At 53.2% G+C, this 20,742-nt stretch overlaps 1 protein-coding gene across 2 annotated transcripts in view; it reads right to left on the reverse strand.

Annotated features, from left to right (window-relative positions):
* The window catches only part of STRN4 (striatin, calmodulin binding protein 4), a 28,419-nt gene continuing 7,677 nt past the window's right edge, over positions 1-20,742 (reverse strand). The window contains exons 2-17 of one of the 2 annotated variants that reach the window (XM_008575893.1): positions 19,273-19,376; positions 18,718-18,791; positions 17,389-17,467; positions 15,082-15,279; positions 12,747-12,888; positions 9,056-9,215; positions 8,324-8,437; positions 7,867-7,982; positions 5,979-6,154; positions 5,829-5,876; positions 5,339-5,460; positions 3,988-4,158; positions 3,684-3,824; positions 3,071-3,169; positions 2,839-2,925; positions 1-1,313 (exon numbers count right to left, since the gene is read on the reverse strand). In XM_008575893.1, the coding sequence (XP_008574115.1) occupies positions 1,144-1,313; positions 2,839-2,925; positions 3,071-3,169; positions 3,684-3,824; positions 3,988-4,158; positions 5,339-5,460; positions 5,829-5,876; positions 5,979-6,154; positions 7,867-7,982; positions 8,324-8,437; positions 9,056-9,215; positions 12,747-12,888; positions 15,082-15,279; positions 17,389-17,467; positions 18,718-18,791; positions 19,273-19,301 (1,926 nt within the window). In that variant the 5' untranslated portion in view covers positions 19,302-19,376 and the 3' untranslated portion in view covers positions 1-1,143. The remainder of the gene's footprint in view (positions 1,314-2,838; positions 2,926-3,070; positions 3,170-3,683; positions 3,825-3,987; positions 4,159-5,338; positions 5,461-5,828; positions 5,877-5,978; positions 6,155-7,866; positions 7,983-8,323; positions 8,438-9,055; positions 9,216-12,746; positions 12,889-15,081; positions 15,280-17,388; positions 17,468-18,717; positions 18,792-19,272; positions 19,377-20,742) is intronic. The other variant, XM_008575894.1, reaches the window with a different exon arrangement.

The raw sequence follows: 20,742 nt of genomic DNA on the forward strand, positions 1-20,742 counted from the left end.
TTATTCCAAAGGGTTTATTGAGACAAGTTTTCACATACAAGATTGGGGCAGAGAGGATGGGGCTCATAAAACAGGAACCTGGAAGGGGGACCAAGGGCTCAGGGTGGAACCCAAACAGAGTGAAATAAATAGAGGAAAAGAGTGGAGGGCCAGCAGACTGACAAAGACTATCACACAGTGATAACATGGACAGGGATGGGGCTCCATTAAAATCCCATTTATTTATACAGATATACAGGGAGTTATGGGGGGCCCTGGGGACCCCACTCCACCCTCCACACCCAAGGGACGGGGGAGAGAAGGCCATCTCTCCCTATGGGTTACCCTGTGGGAGGCTAGGAGGGTTGCCCTTGGAGGAATATTGAGGGAGGATGGGGAGTCACCCTCCCTCAGGTAGTTCTTGGCTTAGGAGGCATTGGTTAGTGTCTGGAAAGCAGGGTACAGGGGACTGGAAAGAAGGGTGGACCAGGCCCTGTGCTCCCAGTGAGGACGGCCTGGGGTCCAGCTGGCTCCAAGGCCCCTGGCAGACCCAGGGAAAGAAGCATTTGGGGATTCCTCCCAGCACAGCTCCCACCCAGGTCTGGGAGGATGGAGAGGAGGGGAAAACCTGGCACCTTCTGGCATCATGGAAAAACTGACCCTCAGGGAAACCTGGCCCTGGCTGTGCTACCATCAAGAACACAGCTCTGAGACCAGAAATAGTTGACAAGGCATGGGAGAAAACCCTAAGAGTCCATCCTCAAGGGTGGATGTTTGGGGGAGGGGAGCCATGGGGGAGGGGATTCCTGGGGAACGGGCCATTAGCACCACCAGGCTCCATGGCAGGTGGGAAGAGACTTGAGCCTCTGGAGTGAGGCTGGGAGTCACCTGTGGGAGACAGGAGGAGAAACTAGACCACAACCTCTAGGGCCCTCTCTAGGTCTCAAGTCCCTCCCCTGCATGCTCAGGGGCTACCCAGAGACTGGATAGTGGGACTTGGCACAACCTGGAACTGCCAGGCAAAAGGTGTGTACAGGGGCCCACCAGAGGTGAGGATGCAGGGGGTTTCTATCCTCCTGGCCAGAGCACAAATGGCCCCTGGCCCTCACCTCAGCCCCACCTGCCCAGCCCTACTCCCCAGCCAGCGTGTCGGCCAGGTGGGCATCATACGAAGACCTTGGCCAGGGCGTCAGCGCCAGCACTGGCAATGAGGGCCTTGCTGGGGTGACAGGCTACAGCGTGGATGGCCTCTTCATGCTTCTTTCGGTGGGCTGTGATCTCCTGCACACACGTCTTGTTGTCCAGGCTCCAGAGACGCAAGGAGCAGTCGTGGCCTGCACAGGGATGGGAGCAAAAGGGACTGTCACCAAGCTCCTCTCTCAGACCCGGCTCTGGAACCCCTCACCTGGCTTCATCCAGATGCCCTGGGGTCGGGTGGGAGCTCAAACCCTTACCCCCCAATCCCTCTGCCCAGTCACCTCCTGATGTCCAATGGAGAACTCTTCTGTTCTATCCGGTCAACCATCTATCTAGCCACCAAGTATTTATGGACTACCTAGTGTGTACCAGGCCCTGGGAGTGCAGTGAACAAAACAAGCCAACCTCCCTCCCCTATCCACACTGCAGTATGGGAGAGACAGTAAACAAGAAAACAGAAGAAAGCGACACCATGTGATCGGTGTGAGGACAGAATGGCCCAAGGAGGAAATGAGGGAAAGGACCCTCCAGACAGCAGGGCCAGCCAGGGCAGGAGCTCCTGCTGCTTTGAGGACTGACAGAGGCAGGTATGGCTGTAGGAGCAGGAGTGAAGAAGAGGAAGGAGGAGGTAAGAGAGCTGCCTGGGCAGGGCTGCGGGGCCATGGTGAGGACCCCAGCTTTGCTACGAGGGTGATGAACTGATCTATGCCTTAGGAGGATCAGGCTGGCTGTGGTGGAGACCAGATGGAGGCCAGTGGCATGAAGGCTCAGCTCTCCACTGTCCTAATAACTCCCCAGACTGAGCCTTTTCTGTGGGGACCCGAGCCCAGTGCTATAACTTCTCTGCACCATGCTTGATTCACGTACGAGCCACTCATCCATCCTCCTAGGAGACAGCTGCTACTGTCACAGGGCAGGTGGAGGATGAGGCCCAGGGCCAGACCACTCCCCCATGACCACTTCCTGATGACCACTCCCCAATGACCATATGGTGAGGAGGCAGAGCCCAGCTGTGACCCACGACAAGCCCATCCACACCCTGCACTACCATCACTTGCACCTCTGCCCTCATATGCACACACAAACACGCTCTTGCACTCATTCACTTGCCACCACTGACAAGGGTCTGATGGGGTCCTAATGCTGAGCAACAGAGAAGAGGGGAGCTCCAGGCCCTTCTCCACCCGCCCAAGTCCCTCCCTATCTCTTCCAGGCATAGCCCCACAGTTGCTGGGCTTCAGTGCCCTTACCCAGAGAAAGCAGCGTGGGACCAAACGCTCAAAATCCCTGTGGGGATTCAGTCAGATAGAGCTGGACTTCAAGTCCTGCAACACACTAAACTGTGACCAAGGTACGAAACTTCTCTGAGCCTCAGGTCACACATGAAAGTACCAACTGAATAGAGTTATGAGAAGATTAAACGAGAAGATTGAGCTAAGTGCCTCCTGGGGGCTCTGAGCACACAGTGCTATGCTGTTACCACTGTCACCAACCACCATTCTTCCTGCCACTGACAGGCTCCCCCATCTCCCAGCTCAAGAAGGCCCTGGAGCACTCGCCCAGGGCCAGTGCCCAGGTCTTCTTTTCTTTTCCCCAACCCTGGTGAACACAGCCTGCTGCACCCCTGCTGGGGAAGAAACAGCCAAGAGGGTCCCAACTTACTTCCTGACATCAGGAATACACCATTGGGGTCCACGGCTAGGCAGGTGACAGCATCCAGGTGGGCAACCATGGAGTGAACAGATTTACCTGAAGGGAGAGAAAGTGAGTGGCAGGTTCCCTTGCCACTCTGTGCCTTGCCTGGGAAGGTGAAGGGCTGGAGGGGATGCTCGGAGAGTCTCCAGTGTGGACCAGAATCTCTGTTGTCTAAGTCTGCTCCACCCCACCCCCTCACCTGTCCGATTGTCCAGGAAGCGGATGCCCCTGTCGTCATGGGCGGTGATGGTGAGGGGCTGGTTTGGATGACACACCACCTGGTTGATCTGGGTTGGGCCTGTAAGGAAAAGGGGTGGAGAGGGAAGGATGTGGAGCGGAAAATCAGGGAGACAAGGACAGAGGCAAAAGAGGAGCACTGATGACCCCACACCCTCGAGCCTCTGCCTAGATATCCAAGTGGGCTGGGCGCACAGGCCACTCGCTTCCCTGGGCCATACTGTTGCTTCTGCAAAATGGCACGTGGGTCCTGTGTTGGGGGTGAGGAAGCAGTGATAACATACATGAGAACGTTCCATCCAGTCTATCAAGTGAACCCAATGGGGCATCCATGACACACTGCCCACCCCCACCCCAACCCCCCGAGAGCCTGGAGCTGTGTGCATGGGCAGGGGCTGGGCCCCTCCACTGGACCTTACTTCCTTCCTGTTCAAAGCCCCTGAAAGTGCAGGGGACTCATCTTGAGCTGACTGGCAACTGGGTCACAAAAGCCACACAAAGAACTGAGGCCTTGGAAGCATTCAGGCCCCAGTTCCACTGACCTGGCTCAGCTCCAGGCTTGGGGGCCCCCTTACCACTGCCTCCCCGGGACTCCAGGGTGAGGAGGGCACTGCCAGCCTCCAGGTCAAACAGGACAGTGTCGCCAGAGCGGAAGGAGGCCACAATGTGGGCAGGCTCGGTGCTGGTAAAGGCCACTGAGGTGGGAATCCCATGTTCTGAGGGCAGAGGAAAGAGAAGGCTGCCTAAGGGACCTGCACTGAGCACTGTACTGGGGGAGGGAAACTGCAAGTCAGGAAGCCAAACCCTCATCGGGAGCCACCCCGATGGCCTTCGGCTTTATACCACTCCCAGGTGAGGTGCCAGGGTTCCCCCACTCACCACTGGCTGTGGGGAAGGTACAGAGGCAGGTCGGGCTGCTGCTGCTGGGGTCCCAGATGCGGACGGTGCCATCAGCAGAGCAGGAGACCAGGCGCTGGGAGGTGGAATTGAAGGCCAGGCCCCACACGGCATCCCCATGGCCCTCCAGGACATGGCTTAGCACGCTGGGGTCTAGAGCCATTGCAGGAGGAAAGAGGCTGTGTCAGGGTAGCCAGCCCCACCCAAGGCAGCCCAGGAGCTCCAGCCCAGCAAAGACCCAAGTGGCGGGGCTCAAGCCATCTGTCCATCCAGCATCACACTCAGAACCCTGGTTCTCATGAGCTACCCACCACTGCAACCTGTGCCTGGCAGCTGCTCACACTCTCATCAATAGCTCTTCTGGAAAGATTCTAGAGCTCTGAAGCCACCCTAGGAGCTCCAGAGGGCAAGAATTTTCCCTCTGTTCCCTGATGTCTCCCCAGGACCCAGAAATTGAGCACTCAATGCATAAAATTTAGGACTCAGTTAAGACAAGAAGGAACACTGGTGGTTCTGGTCCACGCAGGTGGACACCCAGCCTCTGTTCACTGAAGTTGGCCCCACCCTTGGCCTGGCAGTCCTTTCTGCCTACGCCCAAGTGCACAAACCTTGCCCAGTCTCTCCAAAGCCCCGCCACTGCCTCCTTGGCCACTAGAGTCCACACAGGTGGCTCTAGCCTGAGCCCCACTGACACCCAAAGTGTGCTCGCTTGCTTAGCTAGGACTGACCCTGGACCTTTTGCAGGGTGAGACTGTTCTCAGGAAAATGGTACATGTTCCTTGAGAGGAGATAACAGATCTCTGAATTCTACCATGACAAAATGTAGCACAAGGGCACATGCATGATCAAAAAGGTATCAGAGCGGAGGGATGGACAGTGAACAGAAGCCACAGTCTGGTCACTCTCCACTAAACTTTTAAAGGTGCCCCAAAGATAAAGCCCCAAATCCCTATAACCTGGCCCAGCTAACTCCACCTTCTCTACTTTCTCCTCAAGCTTTCCCTCCACTCAACCACGTCAGGACTCTGGCTGATCCCTGATCACAGAGCGCTGCCAGGGCCAGCCCCGCCTCTGTCTGCCAAGCAGCCAGTGCATGCTATTCTCAGAGTCAGCTCAACCACCATCTCCCACCCTCAGTCCTGCCTCATCTCGCCCATCCCGCAGCCACAGGCTGAGTCACACTGCTCCACAGCTAACCAGAGTGGGAGCCCCTTCACGAACACTCCTGGTGCCTGCACTGTCGTACAAGGTAGACAATGTGTGAGTGTGGAGGGAATGATGAGGCCCCAGGGGACAGGGGTGAGGAAGAAGTAGTGAGGGGAACTGTCCTCACCGTAACCATCATAGGGGTCCATGTTGAGGTCTGGAATCTTCCAACTGTGGATGCAGGAATCTGCCCCACCACTGTAACAGTATTCGCTGTTGTTACCCATGGCAACTGCCAACACAGGGCCTCTGGAGGATACAAAGGTGGATGAAGGGGGATAAGAAAGGACATTCAAAACTTTCCCCAGCTACAGGACACTGAAATTCTCTACTAGCATTTTCCAAGGATAGCCAAAAGGAAATCGGCATCTGGTGCACCACCCATGCAAGCTGCCTGTCTCCTGCCTTCTCCCATCCCCCACCTTTGTTTCCTCCACTGAAGGGCTGCATGCACGTACAGAGGATAGAGATATACAGGACAGGACGGGCACAGGGACTCAGAGGCCTCCTGCTGTCCTCTCTCCTGCCATTGGCCTCCTGGGGTGGCAGAAAGTTGGTCAGGGGTTGGACTACCTTTGGAGGTGAGGTTTCTAGCAGACTCAAGGGCACCTCCCTACCTGTGAGCCCGGAAGGCATGGATGGGTTCTACATCTAGCGCAGCATTCCTGTGGAGAGACAGAGGAGCCACATGTCACGGAGACCCCTGTCACTCCCTGTCCCCTGGGCCCAGATGCCCCTGCCCCCTGCTCAGGGACTGTTGCCCTCACTTCTTGGCTGTAACTGCCTTCTGCAGGTTCCAAAGCTTGAGCGTGCCATCCTCAGAGGCAGTGAGCAAAGCCGACTGGCTGTGGTGGAAAGCCAAGGAGCGGATGCCGTCGTAGTGCGAGCGGAGGGTGAACTTGGGGTTCCATGTCTTCTTGAAAGCATCTTTGCTGTCAGACAGCTGGGGTGGAGGGGAGCTGCCTCAGTGACTTCTCGTCCATCCTGGCAGTCATGCAGACACTGACACCTAGGACTTTGGGACCCCTCCCTTCCCCCCACACCCACCCTCCAAAGAATCCCGGGATGCTCTCTCCTTCCTCTCTGCCGTGCAGAGTCCTCTCACTCACTCCATAAGTTCCTGAAACGTGCTAGGTTCTGGGGAGGCAAAGATGAGCGTGAACCCTTCAAGTCTCGCACGTCAGAGAGGGATCAAGGGAGACAATCAGATCATCACACAAGTGCACAGGACTATGAACTACGAGCAGTGCTATGAATTAAAAATACACGAGGAAGAGATAGCAGGCAGCCTGATCACCTCTGTGGGGGTCAATAAGGCTTTCCGGAGGAAGTGACAAGTGGGCAGGACTTAGCCAGATAAGGGGAGGGGGACTAGAGAAGGAAACTGCATGTGCAAAAGCCTCAGGCAGGAGGCAGCAAGGCCTGAGAGCCAGTATAGCTTGGATGCAGAAAGCAAAGGAGAGAGTGGCAGGAGAGGCCTGAAAGGTCAGCAGGAGCAGAATGGTGAGCCACATTCAAGAATCTGCATTTCATCCTAAGAGCCTAAGAGAACCGGGGAGCCCTGAAGGGGCTTAGAGCAGGGGAATGACATGAGGCTCAGACTAGGGGGAGGTAAGAGACGACGCTGCAGGGAGAAATTTTAAGCAGTCAGTAAGTTTTGGAAAGACGAAGGTATTTAGACCGGACCCTTGACTGTGGAGATGGAGACGAGTACACAAGTGGGGGAGGTTTGGGAGGAGAAACAACAGGCCTCTGTGGGTAAATCCCAGAGACACCACACTCGTCTTGATGGAAGGTGGTGCTGCTCACCAAGTGGGGGACCTGAGGAGGGCCAGGCTTGGGGAAGGCAACAAGCAGACTGTCAGGCAGGCTTCTTCAGTGCCCTGCCCCAAGATGGAGTTCACATTTTCGAACCCCTTCATCTGGGTTCAATCCGCCCCAAGGTCCCTGCCTCAGCCATCACTTGTGCCACAGTTTTTGTGAGCTGAAGGAGCTGCTGCCCTGTGGTCACCACCACCCTCAACTCCCCAAGAGGGGGTGACATCTCAGGGTGAGCAGAGGAGCCCTGCAGCACACTCCATTGCTCAAAACCTCCACTCTGTCTCACTTCCTAGCATTCTACAGCAGTGCCCCCAACTTTGCCGGGACCACCAACCGAGATCCTGTTCTGCCACAGGGAAATGCACACACACACCCATTTCAAAGGTCCCTAGGTGGCCAGAGGCTTGTCCATGGATCTCAGGCTCAGAACACTGGCCACAAGTGGACCCTTCATTCCAGCCCTACTGTGCCATTCAACTAGATTAGCCTGATTTTTTTGTTTGGTTTTTTTTGGCTTGACGCCCTCTTACCGCATCCCAATGCGCCAGAGGCGGGAGGAACCACAGAGGGGAGGAGCCTAGCACTGTGATTAAGACACAGACTCCAGAGTCTTCCAGGCTCTGAACCTCAGTGACTATGGTCATGTCCCTCCACCTGTCTGCTTGCCATCCCTTTATTAAGGGGTGAGCAAGAGAAGCCACCTCCTAGGACTATGGAATGAGCCCATATAGTCCTCACATGTAAGGGACTGGGCACAGGTCCAGCACACAGTCAGGGCGTGGCAAGGGCTGACATCATGTGTGATGCCCAATGTGGGCCACCCCAAGAACTTACATCACAGCTGAGGTCGTTGTCGTTGGTGACGGTGAGATCTGCCAAGTCCCCCAGGCTCACCTCCCCGCCCCCGATAGTGTCCATGATGAAAACGTCTGAGGAGAAGCCAAAGGAACCTGGTAGGGGGAGGGGAGGTAGAGGCAGAGAGGGCCAGGGAGAGAGAGAAAGACAGAGAAAGGAAGAGAGAGATCAGAAGCAAGAAAAGAGAGACAGGGAAAGGACAAGATCAAGAATCAGAGCTGGAAAGGAAGAGACAGAGACAGACAGACAGACAGGGCAGGACAGACAAAAAGAGGGAGACAGAGACAGACAGACAAACTTTTGGGACAGGGAGGCTGCAGAATGGAGGCTGAGCCTCGACCCTGAGGACAAAGAAGCCCTAGGCTTAGCTCTGCAGCCTCCCTCTGTTGTGGGCCCCGAGGGACTGGAGCCAGGGAAGGGGGTGGAAGGCTCTTACCTTCATGTGGCCGGGGCTGGGGTGTACCAGGAGGCGGACCAGTCACTTTGGGGGGCAGCCCATCCACATCCCGAAGATCTGCCAGAATTCCCTGGAGTTTGACCCGACGGCCTTCTGCAGAGACAAGGCACGGGGTAGGAGTTGCCCACCAGTTTCAACCCAGCCTCATGCACGATGCCTTCTCCACCATCCGAGGCCTTATTGAAACCGCAGGGGGCTGTGAAGCTCAGGCACCGGGTGGGGAATGGGCAGAGGAGAGAGGCTGACTGGGACCCTCCATGGGGCAGTGGGCAAGTCACAGCCTTTGCCTGGGCCTCGGTCCCCAGCTATCCATCCATGTGATCTCCAAAGGCTCTCCTAGCTGTGAGCCACAGGACAGGGAGGAAGACACAGCCCTGCCCCACCTGCCTCTCCCCCACTGGGTCGTCATCCTGTTCCCTCCTTGGGGTTGGCCAGAGGCGGGAAGTCCTGCTTTAGGAAGAACTGAACCTGCCAGCAGCTGTCCCCACAGGGGACTTTCCAGGCAAGGGGTGAGGAGTCTGGACACGTGGCTTGGGCCTCCTGCTCTCCCTGGCCACTCTTTTCTCAGGAAGTATATCCGTCCGGTGGAGAGACCTTGGGGCAGGAAGCAACTGCCTGCTGCTGTGAGTGGAAGGGGCAGGACCCAGGGTCTGCCCCACCATCCTAGGTGAGAAAGGCAAGTAGAGGCTGGCCAGAAAATCCTCAACTCACCCAATTCATGGGGGTTCCCATCTCCAGTACAACGCCGAGGGTCTGGAGACCCTTCCCCATCCTCTCCTGAGCCCAGGAAATCAAATTCATTGATGGCATCCTCTGAGTCGTCCTCCTCATCCTCATCTTCCATTTCAGGCACCAGGGCCTTGGATTGGAGCTGCAGCATAGAGAAAAACAGACAGTCAGGGGGCTCTTGTCCAGAGACTAAGCCCACCCCAGTCTGCAGAAATAGGTAGGCCAGGGTTCTCGGCCTTCTGCCTGTCCCTGCTCAGACCTGGCATCCTGCCTCCACCACCAGCTGGCTGCCCTGGAGGGCCCCATTCTGCTGTTGTGCTCCCCCTGCTAGGGGCCTTCAGCAGCTGCTTGTCACTGGGGCAGGATGGGCTGAGCCCCCTCAGCCTGGCTTTGAAGGCCGCCTTCCCAGCCCTCCTCTACCTCCAGCTGTAAGGCCCTCAGCCCCCCTCACACTCACACAGTCCCTCTTCCTGGCTCTTGCTGAGGCTATTCCTGTTCCCCCCCAAACCCACCCCACATGGTATCTCTCATGAAGAAAAGTCGGATAATACAACAATCGGGGGAACAGAAGATATACATTTGTGTTTATGTGTGAGAGGGTATGGAGATGCACAATTAAAGTGAGGAAGAACAGACCCCAGCATTTTAACCACTGTGTAATAGTAACAATAATAATAATAATAATAATTTTAAAATACTCATCAAACACCACACCAGCTGCTGTGTTTACTCAAGAACAAATAACACTTACTGAATGAGCACTGAATAAGCTTCACACATGGCTTCCCTTAACCCCCTACAACTCTGTGAACAGCTACTGTGATTATATTATTATTCTATATTACAGATGAAGAAACTGAGGCCAAGCAGAGTGAAGCTGCTTGCCCCAGGTCACCAAGTCAAGCTATGCCCACGCCCTGGGCAACCTCAGCAGACTGTAAACTTCTCCAGCAAGTGGCAGAACCCCTCCCATAGGGTCAGCCCCCCAAGCTGGATGTACAGGATGTGAACTTGGACGCAGTATCTGTCAGACATCTGTTAGGGGCCAGCCTCTGGCTTGCACGGGGGGACCCTGGGGATGGGACATGGAGAAGACCTGTGGTCAAGGTTTAGACAGCATACCCAGAGGCAACAACTGGGGTCAGCACTCTATAGAAGTGTGGAACCATCACAGGCGCTCTGAAGGGTGCATGGGAGAGGAGCCCTGTCCAATCCTGTTCTGCCGACACTGCTTAGGGCTGTGAGAGCTGCCCCACCACCAGGTACTACTAACACCAATAACTAACACCTACTGGGTACTTAGGGGGACCAGCCACTGTGCAGCTCAGGGCTTTCTCATTTTAATTTTAATTTAAAATCAGCTCATTTTGGGCCGGCCCTGTGGCTCACTCGGGAGACTGCGGTGCTGATAACACCAAGGCCAAGGGTTCGGATCCCACATAGGGATGGCCGGTTAGCTCACTGGGTGAGCGTGGTGCTGACAACACCAAGTCAAGGGTTAAGATCCCCTTACTGGTCATCTTTTAAAAAATAAAATAAAATCAGCTCATTTTAATGAAATCCTCAATAACCCAGAGACAGGAACTATCAGCTACGTTTTATAGGTTAGGAAACTGAAGCTAAGATAAAGAGAAGCACGTGGCCAAAGTCACACTGCCAGGCCAGTGGCCAATCTGGGAGTCACAGGCAGGTCTTCTGGGTCATGGTCCAGCTTCATCGCTAAGCCTCACTGAAGGTCTGCTGTGTGGAGACAGAAGGCCTGGGGAGGCAGAAACCCCCCCACACAGAGCCAGCTCACAGGGTACATGGGACAAATGCAGTGAAAGATGCAAAGGCTTAGGGCCGGCCCGTGGCTCACTCGGGAGAGTGTGGTGCTGATAACACCAAGGCCATGGGTTTGGATCCTGTATAGGGATGGCTGGTTAGCTCACTGGGTGAGCATGGTGCTGATAACACCAAGTCAAGGGTTAAGATCCCCTTACCGGTCATCTTTATATAGGAAAAAAAAGAAAGATGCAAAGGCTTAGGGCCGGCCCGTGGCTCACTCGGGAGAGTGTGGTGCTGATAACACCAAGGCCATGGGTTTGGATCCTGTATAGGGATGGCTGGTTGCTCACTTGGGAGAGCATGGTGCTGACAACACCAAGTCAAGGGTTAAGATCCCCTTACCGGTCATCTTTATATAGGAAAAAAAAGAAAGATGCAAAGGCTTAAGGGAATATTAAAAAGTCAGTGATAATTTCTGATGGAAGGAGCAGAAGGAGTGGGAACAATTTCCCAGAGGCAGCAACATATAAGGTAAGACTTGAAAGAAGAGTAAAATTCCCAAGAGGGGGCAGGAGGGATTAGGTATTCTGGACCAGCGGACCAATATTTGAGACATCCTGCTGTTCCTTTAACCTCCCCTGTAGCACTATGGCTCTGTGTGTTCCAGTCTACTCAGTGTGTTCACCAAGTGCCTCATCTGGCTGGGACCCTGTGCCAAGCCACTCTGGGGACAAGTGGAGATAGAGGGGAGGCCAAAACTGACCTGGTTACTCACAAGGAGGATTCAGAGTGGTCAGGGTCAGGAAGGGGGAGCCCAGGGGCTATAGGAGTCCAAAGGAGGCCCCTGACCCTGTGGAGGGAAGGGGAACAGAGGGCAAGTCAGGGAAGGCTTTCTGGAGGAGGGGCTGAATCTGAAGGAGGAAGGGACAGGGGTTCCAGACAGAGGGCCTGCCAGTGGGAAGGCTGGGATTCAGGGAAAGCCTTTAGGCTGTCTCCCACAGCCTCCTCCTTTACAGGCACATGTCTCTGTCTCCAACATGGAACATCTTTTTGCACATGACTGTATACAAGGATGCCGCTGACCACATCTGCTCCACACCAGGGACGGGACCTATGTGTCTCCATATCCCTGCTGCCAGCATACAGCTTGGCCCATGAAGACCCAAACTGATGTTCACTGGATAGATGAGACCAAGACCATGCCACACCTAAGAATGGTATCTTGGGATGGCAGAAGCACAGTGGCTCTGTCAGTTAAGGACTGGCAGGGAAATGTGTAGGTTGTGCTGGAAGCCAGATCTCAAAGCCAAGCTGAGGAGCTCTGGATTCTACCCCACAGGCAATGTCCCTGGGCCTGGGTCCTGACGCCAACAGCAGACTGGACACCCACATCCTCTGGGGCACCCAATACTCTCCCAGGCCAAACCCTGGGCCCAGCCACATGCATTCAATTTGCAAACATGTACTGAGAACCTGTGTTCTACACCCTTTTTAGGGTGTGAGGACAGAGTAACGAAAAGACCCATAAAGTCCCTGCCTGGCGGACCTCACAATCTACTGGAGGAGACAGAAAGCAATGGTCACACCAAAAACTTTTAACTATGACTATGGTCAGGCTAACCCAAGGAAACAAGAACTGTGAGCACTTGGCACAGTTGCTGAACATCTGCAGAGTTCAGGGAAGGCCTCTCAGGAACATCTGAGCCAAAGAAGGGGAGGATGGAAAGAGATATAGGGTTGCAGGTGGAGAAGAGGGGGAGCACAGATGAAGCCCCTGAGAGTAAAGACCCAGGAACCTCTGTAGTTTACTGAGGCAAGGGCCTGACTGCAAAAGACAACAGGACTCTGGGGAGGTAGGGGATGTGGCCACACCTGGACCAGGCCGTAAGGAGCAGAGGGAGCTCACCTTCACGCGCTGCTTCTTGTGCTGCACGCTATCGAGCTCGTCATCCTCATCACTGTCTTCATCTTCACAGTTCTGCAGGAAGGGGATCTGCTCCAGCACCGAGCCACCCAAGCGCTCTTTGCCATCTTTGCCTGCTGCATTCCTGCCCACGACAGGGGGGCAGAGGGGGCATTAGGCCTGCCAGGTGATAAAACCCAGATGGGAAGTCACACTGGCTTGGTGGCCAGAACCTGGATCCAGTTAAGCTCTTAAGCCCCAAGTCGCCTTGCCTCCAACTACATACAGGAGGACCCTGACCCCGGCCTTGGCCCAATGGAGGCTCCTTCCCACTCGAGCCGTCATTCAGACCAAGACTGGGCCCCTTCTCCTCACTGAGCTCCAAACCGATTCAGAGGACTTACCCACAACCCTGACCACTTGTCTCCCGCATGTGTTGAGTCACAAGGAAAGCCAAGCAAGAAAGTGCCACTGACTACGGCCCAGTCAGACCATAAGCACAGTCAGGCGGGACCAGCAGGAAAGAGGAACAGGCCACTCTACAAGTACCTGGACACCTCCAGCCAGCCGGGCCATGGACAAGCAGGGGCACTGGAGACCCGTGCTCCCGAGGAGCCTGTACTCTCCCAAGGGCAGATGGCACTCCTACTTCTACCTCCTGCCTCCAGCTTGACGACAAGTTTTAGGAGAAGAGGTGTTTGCCAAACCTGACTCCGCAGTAGAAAGCAGGGTGGAACTCAAAGTTCAGATCAATGCAAACATCCTCTTTTGTGCCATTTGGCTGATGCTCCAGAGAGCTCTTGTCAACTGCCCAGGTATACAGTTACTACTCAGGAGGATGGTCATTGCAAATCTGCCCCCTCTTGCCTCCAGGCTGCCACACCCAGCACTCACTTCTCTGTCCTCCTCTTGCACACCCTCCCAGAACACTCCCTGCGCTCCCTGCTGGGACACCATTCTCCTCACGGGGTTTCCTCCCACAACACTGGCTGTGCCAGCTCAGCATCCTTCTGCTCCTACCTCCAGCCCCTAACCTGGGGAGAGGCCCCAGGGCTCAGTCCCGGAATCTCTTCTTGGAGCCATCTACGCTTGCTCCCTCAGTGACTGCAGATGTCCTGTGACTTTCAGGAAACACCTATGTGCTGGTGAATAAAGCTAAGTTTAGGAGCCAAATGCCCCTGAGCTCCAGACTGGCTACTCAGCAGCTCCACGAGGGGAACAGGCACCTCAAACTTAACATGACCTCAACGGACCCCCTGATGTCTACTCCTAGTCTTCCCCATCTCAAGAGATGCTACTCCCAGTTGCTTGGATCAAACCCTGGAGTCACCCATATTCCCTTCCCTCTCCTCTCACATCCAATCCTATAAATAGTGTCAACTCTACCCTGAAAACCTATTGAGATGCTGACCACTTCTTGCCCCTTCACTGCTAACGTCCATCGGCTTGTACATGGACATCGCAGTAATCTCCTAACCAGTCTCCGTGCTTGTACCTGGCCCTCCTGCAGCCTCTCCTTCTCAAAGCAGACCTACTATGGCAGACTGTCACACCCCTGCGCAAAACTACAGGCTTCCTACAACCCTGAGAGTAGAATCCAAACTCATGATCACGGCCCTGTGTGATCCACCCCGAGATGTCAACCTCATCACAGACCACAACCCCCGTGCTCGCTCCTGCAGCCTCACTGGCCTGCTGCTGCTTCCTGCTCATGCCAGGTCTCTCCTACCTGGGAATCTCTGCATTCACTGTTCCCTCTGCCTACAACACTCTCCTTCCAGCTGATCATGTAGCTTACCCTCCACTTCACGCAGTTCTCTGCCCAAATGTCACCTCCACAAAGAGGTCCTCCCTGCCCAGCCCATCCAAAGTAACACTATTTCATCATTACCATTCATCACGCTTTCTCATTACCTTTCATGTTCTTCGTAGCACTCAGCATCACCTAACATGACATTATTTATTCTCGTGAATAATAATTACTGATGAAAAATGAACGAATAAGAGCTCCCCAAGGGCAGCAATCACAAGTTTCGTTCCTTGCTGGGTCCTGCTTTCAGTAAGTGCTACATGTTGCTGAGGAGTGCAAAGGCCTGAGCCTCAGAGAGCGGTGGAGCTGGAGATAAAGCCCTGGGAGAATGTGGAAGGGGACCCAGGACAGAATCCGGGGTTCCCAGTAATGAAGGGACAGAGGGTTATAGAACAAACAAGCTCATAATATATTCCAAGAGGGAAGGAGCCACCAGAGCACAAGGAGTACTTATTGATTTCCTGACAGTGGTCTTCATCAGGAGGGACGAGGAACAGAAGGAGGCACCTGCCAGGCCCAAGAGCTCACCTCTTGATCTGCTCCTCAATCTGCTTCACCAGCAGCGACTCACCACCACTGAGCCCCCCAGGGCCCACTGTGGCCCTGGGGCCCCCTTCACTAGTCTCCACGGCCCCATTGAGCTCCAGGGAGCGGCCCAGCAGGGAACGCACGCGCTTGGACCGCATGTCAAGGATGGTGTCCGTATAGCCCACCTCTTCCAAGTACCTGCAGGAGGGCAGAGCCAGTGTGGGTCAGATGTCCCCTGGGCTTCTTCATAAACTGCAGGGGCCAGTGCAAACTTGGCCTTATGAGGGGCCACTTGTGAGTATCCAGCAAAATTTTACATAAGCACATCCCTGACGCAGGAGTTTCACTTTTGAGACCATTTCTAATGGAAGCCCTAGAACACATGCACAGTGCTATCGCACAGGATGTTTCCAAGATGTATGGGAGAGCCAAAGCACAGGGACCGATCCCAATGTCCAATGAAGGGAACTGTGTCAGCAAATTACTGATAGGGAAGCTAGGCAGAAAATAAATATGGCAGAGTGCTAAGGAAAGAAGGCCACGATAAATAACATAATGAAAATAGTAAGTTATCATTCCATACAATTCAGGATTTTTTGTTAAAAGAGAGAGAGAGTGTGTTAATGTGTGCATAAGTTTGTACCACACACAGACACACAATTGTATTATGTCCCTCAAGAGGCCTAGAAAGATATATACAAAACTTAATAACCTCCTGAGAATGGGATTAGGGACATAAGAGAAACTTTTATGACTTGCTCTACTTACTTCTACAAATAAGCGTTTATTACTTCTGCAATTTGAAAAATGGAAGCCAGGATTGGCTTAAAAGTTAAAAAAAAAAAAAAGAAGAAAAAGAAAAGAACAAAAATCAGTTAGGAGTATCTGTGGCTTCAAAAGATAGAAGACAACAGTTCGTTGCTGGTCAGGAAGGGACTTGGCCAGGAAGCCTTTCCTGTTCACTCATCCCTTTAGAGCCTGGACCCTGCCTCTTGCACCTTAGGCTGCACATGCCTTCATTTGCTTGTTCCACCTCTTTAATGCCTGTGTGTCTCTGAAGCTCCCATCTCCTCACCAAAGAGAGGCTGGGAAGCAGGGTGGTTAAGAAGTTCGGCTCTGGGGGCAGATTGCCAGAGATCCCATCTCAGACCTTCCCTGTGTTCACCATGTGACCTTATTTCAACAGATCACCTCTGCGCCTGCTTTACCTGTGAAAATGAGGGGAATGCTAGTAGTTGTATCACACAGGGACTTAATGCGAGGAATCGGCATGTGGAAAATGTTCAGCACAGTGCCAGGCACATAACAGGTACTTGGTAAGTGTGGCCTGTCGTCGCCATCATCATCATTATTAAGTGTATTATTATTATCATAAGTGTGGCCTGGCATCACTATTATTATCATCATGATCATGATCATCATCATCATCATCATCATTTTAGGGTTACTGTATTGTTTGTGCACATTTTTAGTAATTGCACTTCCAAATATTTATCTTGAGGAAATCAAGGATATGCACAAATACCTTCCTGATGTTTGTCACATTGTCTACAATACAAAAAAATTAAAAACCTCAACAAAGTACAGAAGAGGAGATTGGCTATACAGAGTTATGGTTATCCATATGACAATTACACAGCTCCTAAAATGATGCATCATACTAATTTATATGGAAAGATGTTCACAACACTTAGCAAAAGCAGTGAATTACAAAACAATGAAACAGCGAAAGGGGAATCCCAGCTTTTATAAAATACATGCACACACACAAACAGCCATGGAAGAAACTGACAGTACATATGCCCAAATGTTCATGGAGGTATAAAATTCCTTGGGTGGTGGAATTATGAGTGATTTTTACTTTTTCTTTGTGCACCCCTATATTTTCCAAGTTTTCTAAACTCCACAAATCTCTTCAGTAATTAAAAAAAGTAATTTAACATTATCCTTTAAAAAAAACGCCACAGGGTTGGCAGGCCAGTTAGCTCAGTTGGTTAGACTGTGGTGCTGATAATACAAAGATCCAGGGTTTGATCTCTGTACCAGCCAGCCGCAAAAACAAACAAGCAAGAAAAAAAGCCACAGAGGTATTCAGGGTCACGTTCCAAGAGTGGGAGTCCCTACATCTACCTCTTGCAACTAGTCTGGCCTCCCTCTCCCCAGGCGGGGCTCCACCCATGGGGTACCAGGTCACTCCAGCTGTGGCCAGCCAGGATCCTGATATTTCAGTGTCCCCAGTGGGGACAGGAAGGACTGTGGAGTCTTTGGGCTTATCTCTGCCCCCCTCCCCCTCCCGTGCACACTCACTGTCGGAGAAGCTGCCGCCCCTCCTTCCACACCAGCGGGCTGTTCTCCAGAGTGACTGATTCCACAGGGCCATTGGAGACTGGTGGGTGGAGATAAAGAAGGAGGCTGTCTTAGTCAGGGCACTGTCACTTACCTGTCAACTCCTCCATCTTCCTCACCCCTCAGGCCCAAACTGGTCATTGTCACAGGTCCTGGAGGGTCACTTCCTGAGTGTTTGAAATCTCCCCTCTCTTCTCAGTGATCCTTCCTCCTTGAAATGCTCCTTATGTCTAGTCTCTTGACTAGTGTTTCCCCAAACCATCCCCCAGATAAAATAAGAATTTTATCTTAAAACTCCGAGCTAGCTGCTATTTTCCCACACAGAAAGCTGGCATGGTTCTAAGACAATGGACAAACTGGGTTCAAGCTGGCTCTACCATTTCCCAGCTGTGTGGCCTTGAGCCTCAGTTTCCTCTTCTGAGAAATTAGGTGAATAATAACAGCATCTGCCTCTTGGGATTGATGTAAGGATTAAATTAGATAATTTGTTTAGTATTTTATCCATCAGGTATTTACTGGGTATCTACCTTGTACCTGGCTCAAGGCCTGAGCTACATCGGTAAACACCCTGCGCTTTTGGAGCTTCCATTCTAGTCAGAGGAGTCTGACAAGATAATGACAGTCGCCATTAGCCTAGCATGTAAGGCCTTTACACTTCACCTCGGCCAAGCTTCCACCGTTACCCAGCCCACCTATCACGTCCGTCCACCACCCTACCCGATTTGTTCCAGTCACACCGCCTAACTCCTTGCCCCTAACATCACACTCTTCCCTCACCTGGAATATCTTCCTCCCAGGGAACTGATTTCTCTTTCAAGGAGCTTAGACTATAAGAGACCAGAGGGCAGGGACCAGGTCTATCTTGCTCTCTCCTGCGTCCCTGATCTATGACACAAAGCCAGCACCTCGCAAATAAAACTGTTTTTTTTGGATGAATGATTAGATGAATGATTAAATGACAACCCAGTTCAAACACTGCCTCTTCGGTAAAGTCTTCACCAGCTTTCCTACGCTTTCCACAGCACTCTATAAACAGCCTCAGCTCCCACTCCTCACAGAGGGATGCAATGAGCTGTCTGTGTGTCTCTATTTCACAGAGAGATGGCAGGCAGAATTGGCCCCAGGACCCAGCACAGCACCTGGCCTATGGAGAGGGGTACTAAGAATTGAATCCCACCCATCCCCAGCCCCCAGCAAAGTAAGGATGAGGTGCCCCAGCTTCTCACTTCTCTAGCACACTCAGCTTCAGTGGCAGGAGTGTGCAAGTGGGGAGGATCAGAGGGTGGGTACCTTGTTCTGACAGATCTGGTTTCTTCTCCCCCTGGTTCAGGTCTGTCCCAAACTTCAGTTTATGATATTTGGCCCTAAAAGAGCAAAGGATTAATGAATAAGAGATGTGGGAGAGTAGACAAGGCTAAGTCACCTCAGGAATCCCAAATCTTAGGGCCTCCCCCTAATCCACTCTCTTACCTCAGAAGCTGAATTGCCCCCCTACCCCCGTTGCCTAGTGGAAGAGGTCCCATAGATCGCCTTCTGGTGCCACTCCTTGGAGTCAGGCAGACTGGGTTACTATCCCAGCCCTAGGAGTCCTTGAAGAAGTCATTCACCCTCTTGAAGCCCCAGTTTCTTATCAGAAACAGGGCTAATAGTTCCCATCAGGCTACTGAGAGGGATAAATGACATAACAAATACACAGCATTTGGCACACCGAGGACCACCATCACCGTGATTATTATCATGGCTGTCTATCCTGAATCATACCTGCTGTCTTATTTCATCCCCCTCCTGACTCTCGTGTTTGAGACTGATTTCTCAGAAGGCAGGGGCAGGTGCAGGAGGGCTCACCTTTCCTGCTTCAGTGCATATTCTAACATCTTGATCCGCCGCACCAGGTCTGTCTTTAGATTCTCTTGCCCTTTCCTTTCTCCCTGGAGGAAGGCCACCTGGGCCTAGAGGGGAGAGGAAGAAGCAAAAGGAAGACAGCAGGGCTCAGGCTGATGGTGTGTCCCTCCCTCACTCACTCGGATACAGCTCCAGCCCCTGTGCCCACAATGATGTGGCAACCACTTCCTAAGGTGCAAAGACCCTGAGCCAGGGTTTAATGGAGAACCAAGAGGACATGCTAGATGTGTTTCCAGGGTTCCCTGCCATGTCACCCACGATGAAAGAGCTGAAGATTTTTTTTTTTTTTTTTGTCTTTTTCGCACCGGTAAGGGGAGCACAACCCTTGGTGTGGTGTCGCCCACACCGCGCTCAGCCAGTGAGCGCACCGGCCAGTCCTATATAGGATCCGAACCCGTGGCGGGAGCGTCGCTGCGCTCCCAGCGCTGCACTCTCCCAAGTGCGCCACGGGGCTGGCCCGAGCTGAAGAGTTCTTAACCCCTGAAATTAAAATGGGGCCAGCCTGAGCCTAACTCAGTCGCTGTCTTTTGGACAGTAGTTGGGTCAGGAATAAAGGTGGAGAAGGAGGTAGGTAGGCATTAACAGCCCTGGACTCTCCCTTCCTCTGCCTAAGGCAGGTGCTGTCCCTTAGATTGCTGGTGGAGGTGGTGTCTTACTATTCCTGCCAGAGCATCTGTCTCCGGGAGGCGTAGGAAGCTACTTCTGGAGCTTAGGGACAAGAGTGGGTGGCTTGGCTCAGCTCCCGCTCCAATACAAAAGCTTTAACTACCCAACCTCCACCATGGGGACGAACCATCCCACTAACGTCTGCCCAGGATGTGAGGGAGATGTGCCACAGACATGACCCACGGCTCCTGCCAAGCACTTCACACCGTCTGCTGGCTTGGGCTGCCCCAATCTGCTCCAGTCTGTCAACAGGTCATTTGGAGACACTGGGCCAACAGCCTTCGAGGCAGGATCCTGGCCCCTGAACATGTTTCAGAAGGCCTTCTGCCAAAGCCCTGAGCACAGGGCTCATCCCTGGCTTTTCCCCAAGTGTTCCGTTGTCCCAGCCCAAGACAGCCTGAGCTCCAGACCCTGCTTGGCCTCTTACTTACTGCATGATCATAGGTAGGTCATCAACCTTCTCTGACCCTCCATTTGCCCCTCTAGAGAATGCCTTCCCCTTGGGTGTAAAGTTCTCAGTCCAAGGCTTACCACAGAATAAGGGCTAATCAGGGCCGGCCCGGTGGCGCACTGCTACAGTGCGCCGCTTGGGAGTGCAGCGGCGCTCCCGCCAAGGGTTCAGATCCCACATACAGACCGGCAGCTCACTGGCTGAGCAAGGTGCGGGCGCAACACCGAGGGTTGCGATCCGTTGCCGGTCACGAAAAAAGACAAAAAGGAAAAAAAAAAAAAAAAAAAAAAAAAAAA

The sequence above is a fragment of the Galeopterus variegatus genome, unplaced genomic scaffold, assembly GCF_000696425.1.
Source record: "Galeopterus variegatus unplaced genomic scaffold, G_variegatus-3.0.2 Scaffold1254, whole genome shotgun sequence".
Taxonomy (NCBI): Eukaryota; Metazoa; Chordata; class Mammalia; order Dermoptera; family Cynocephalidae; genus Galeopterus; species Galeopterus variegatus.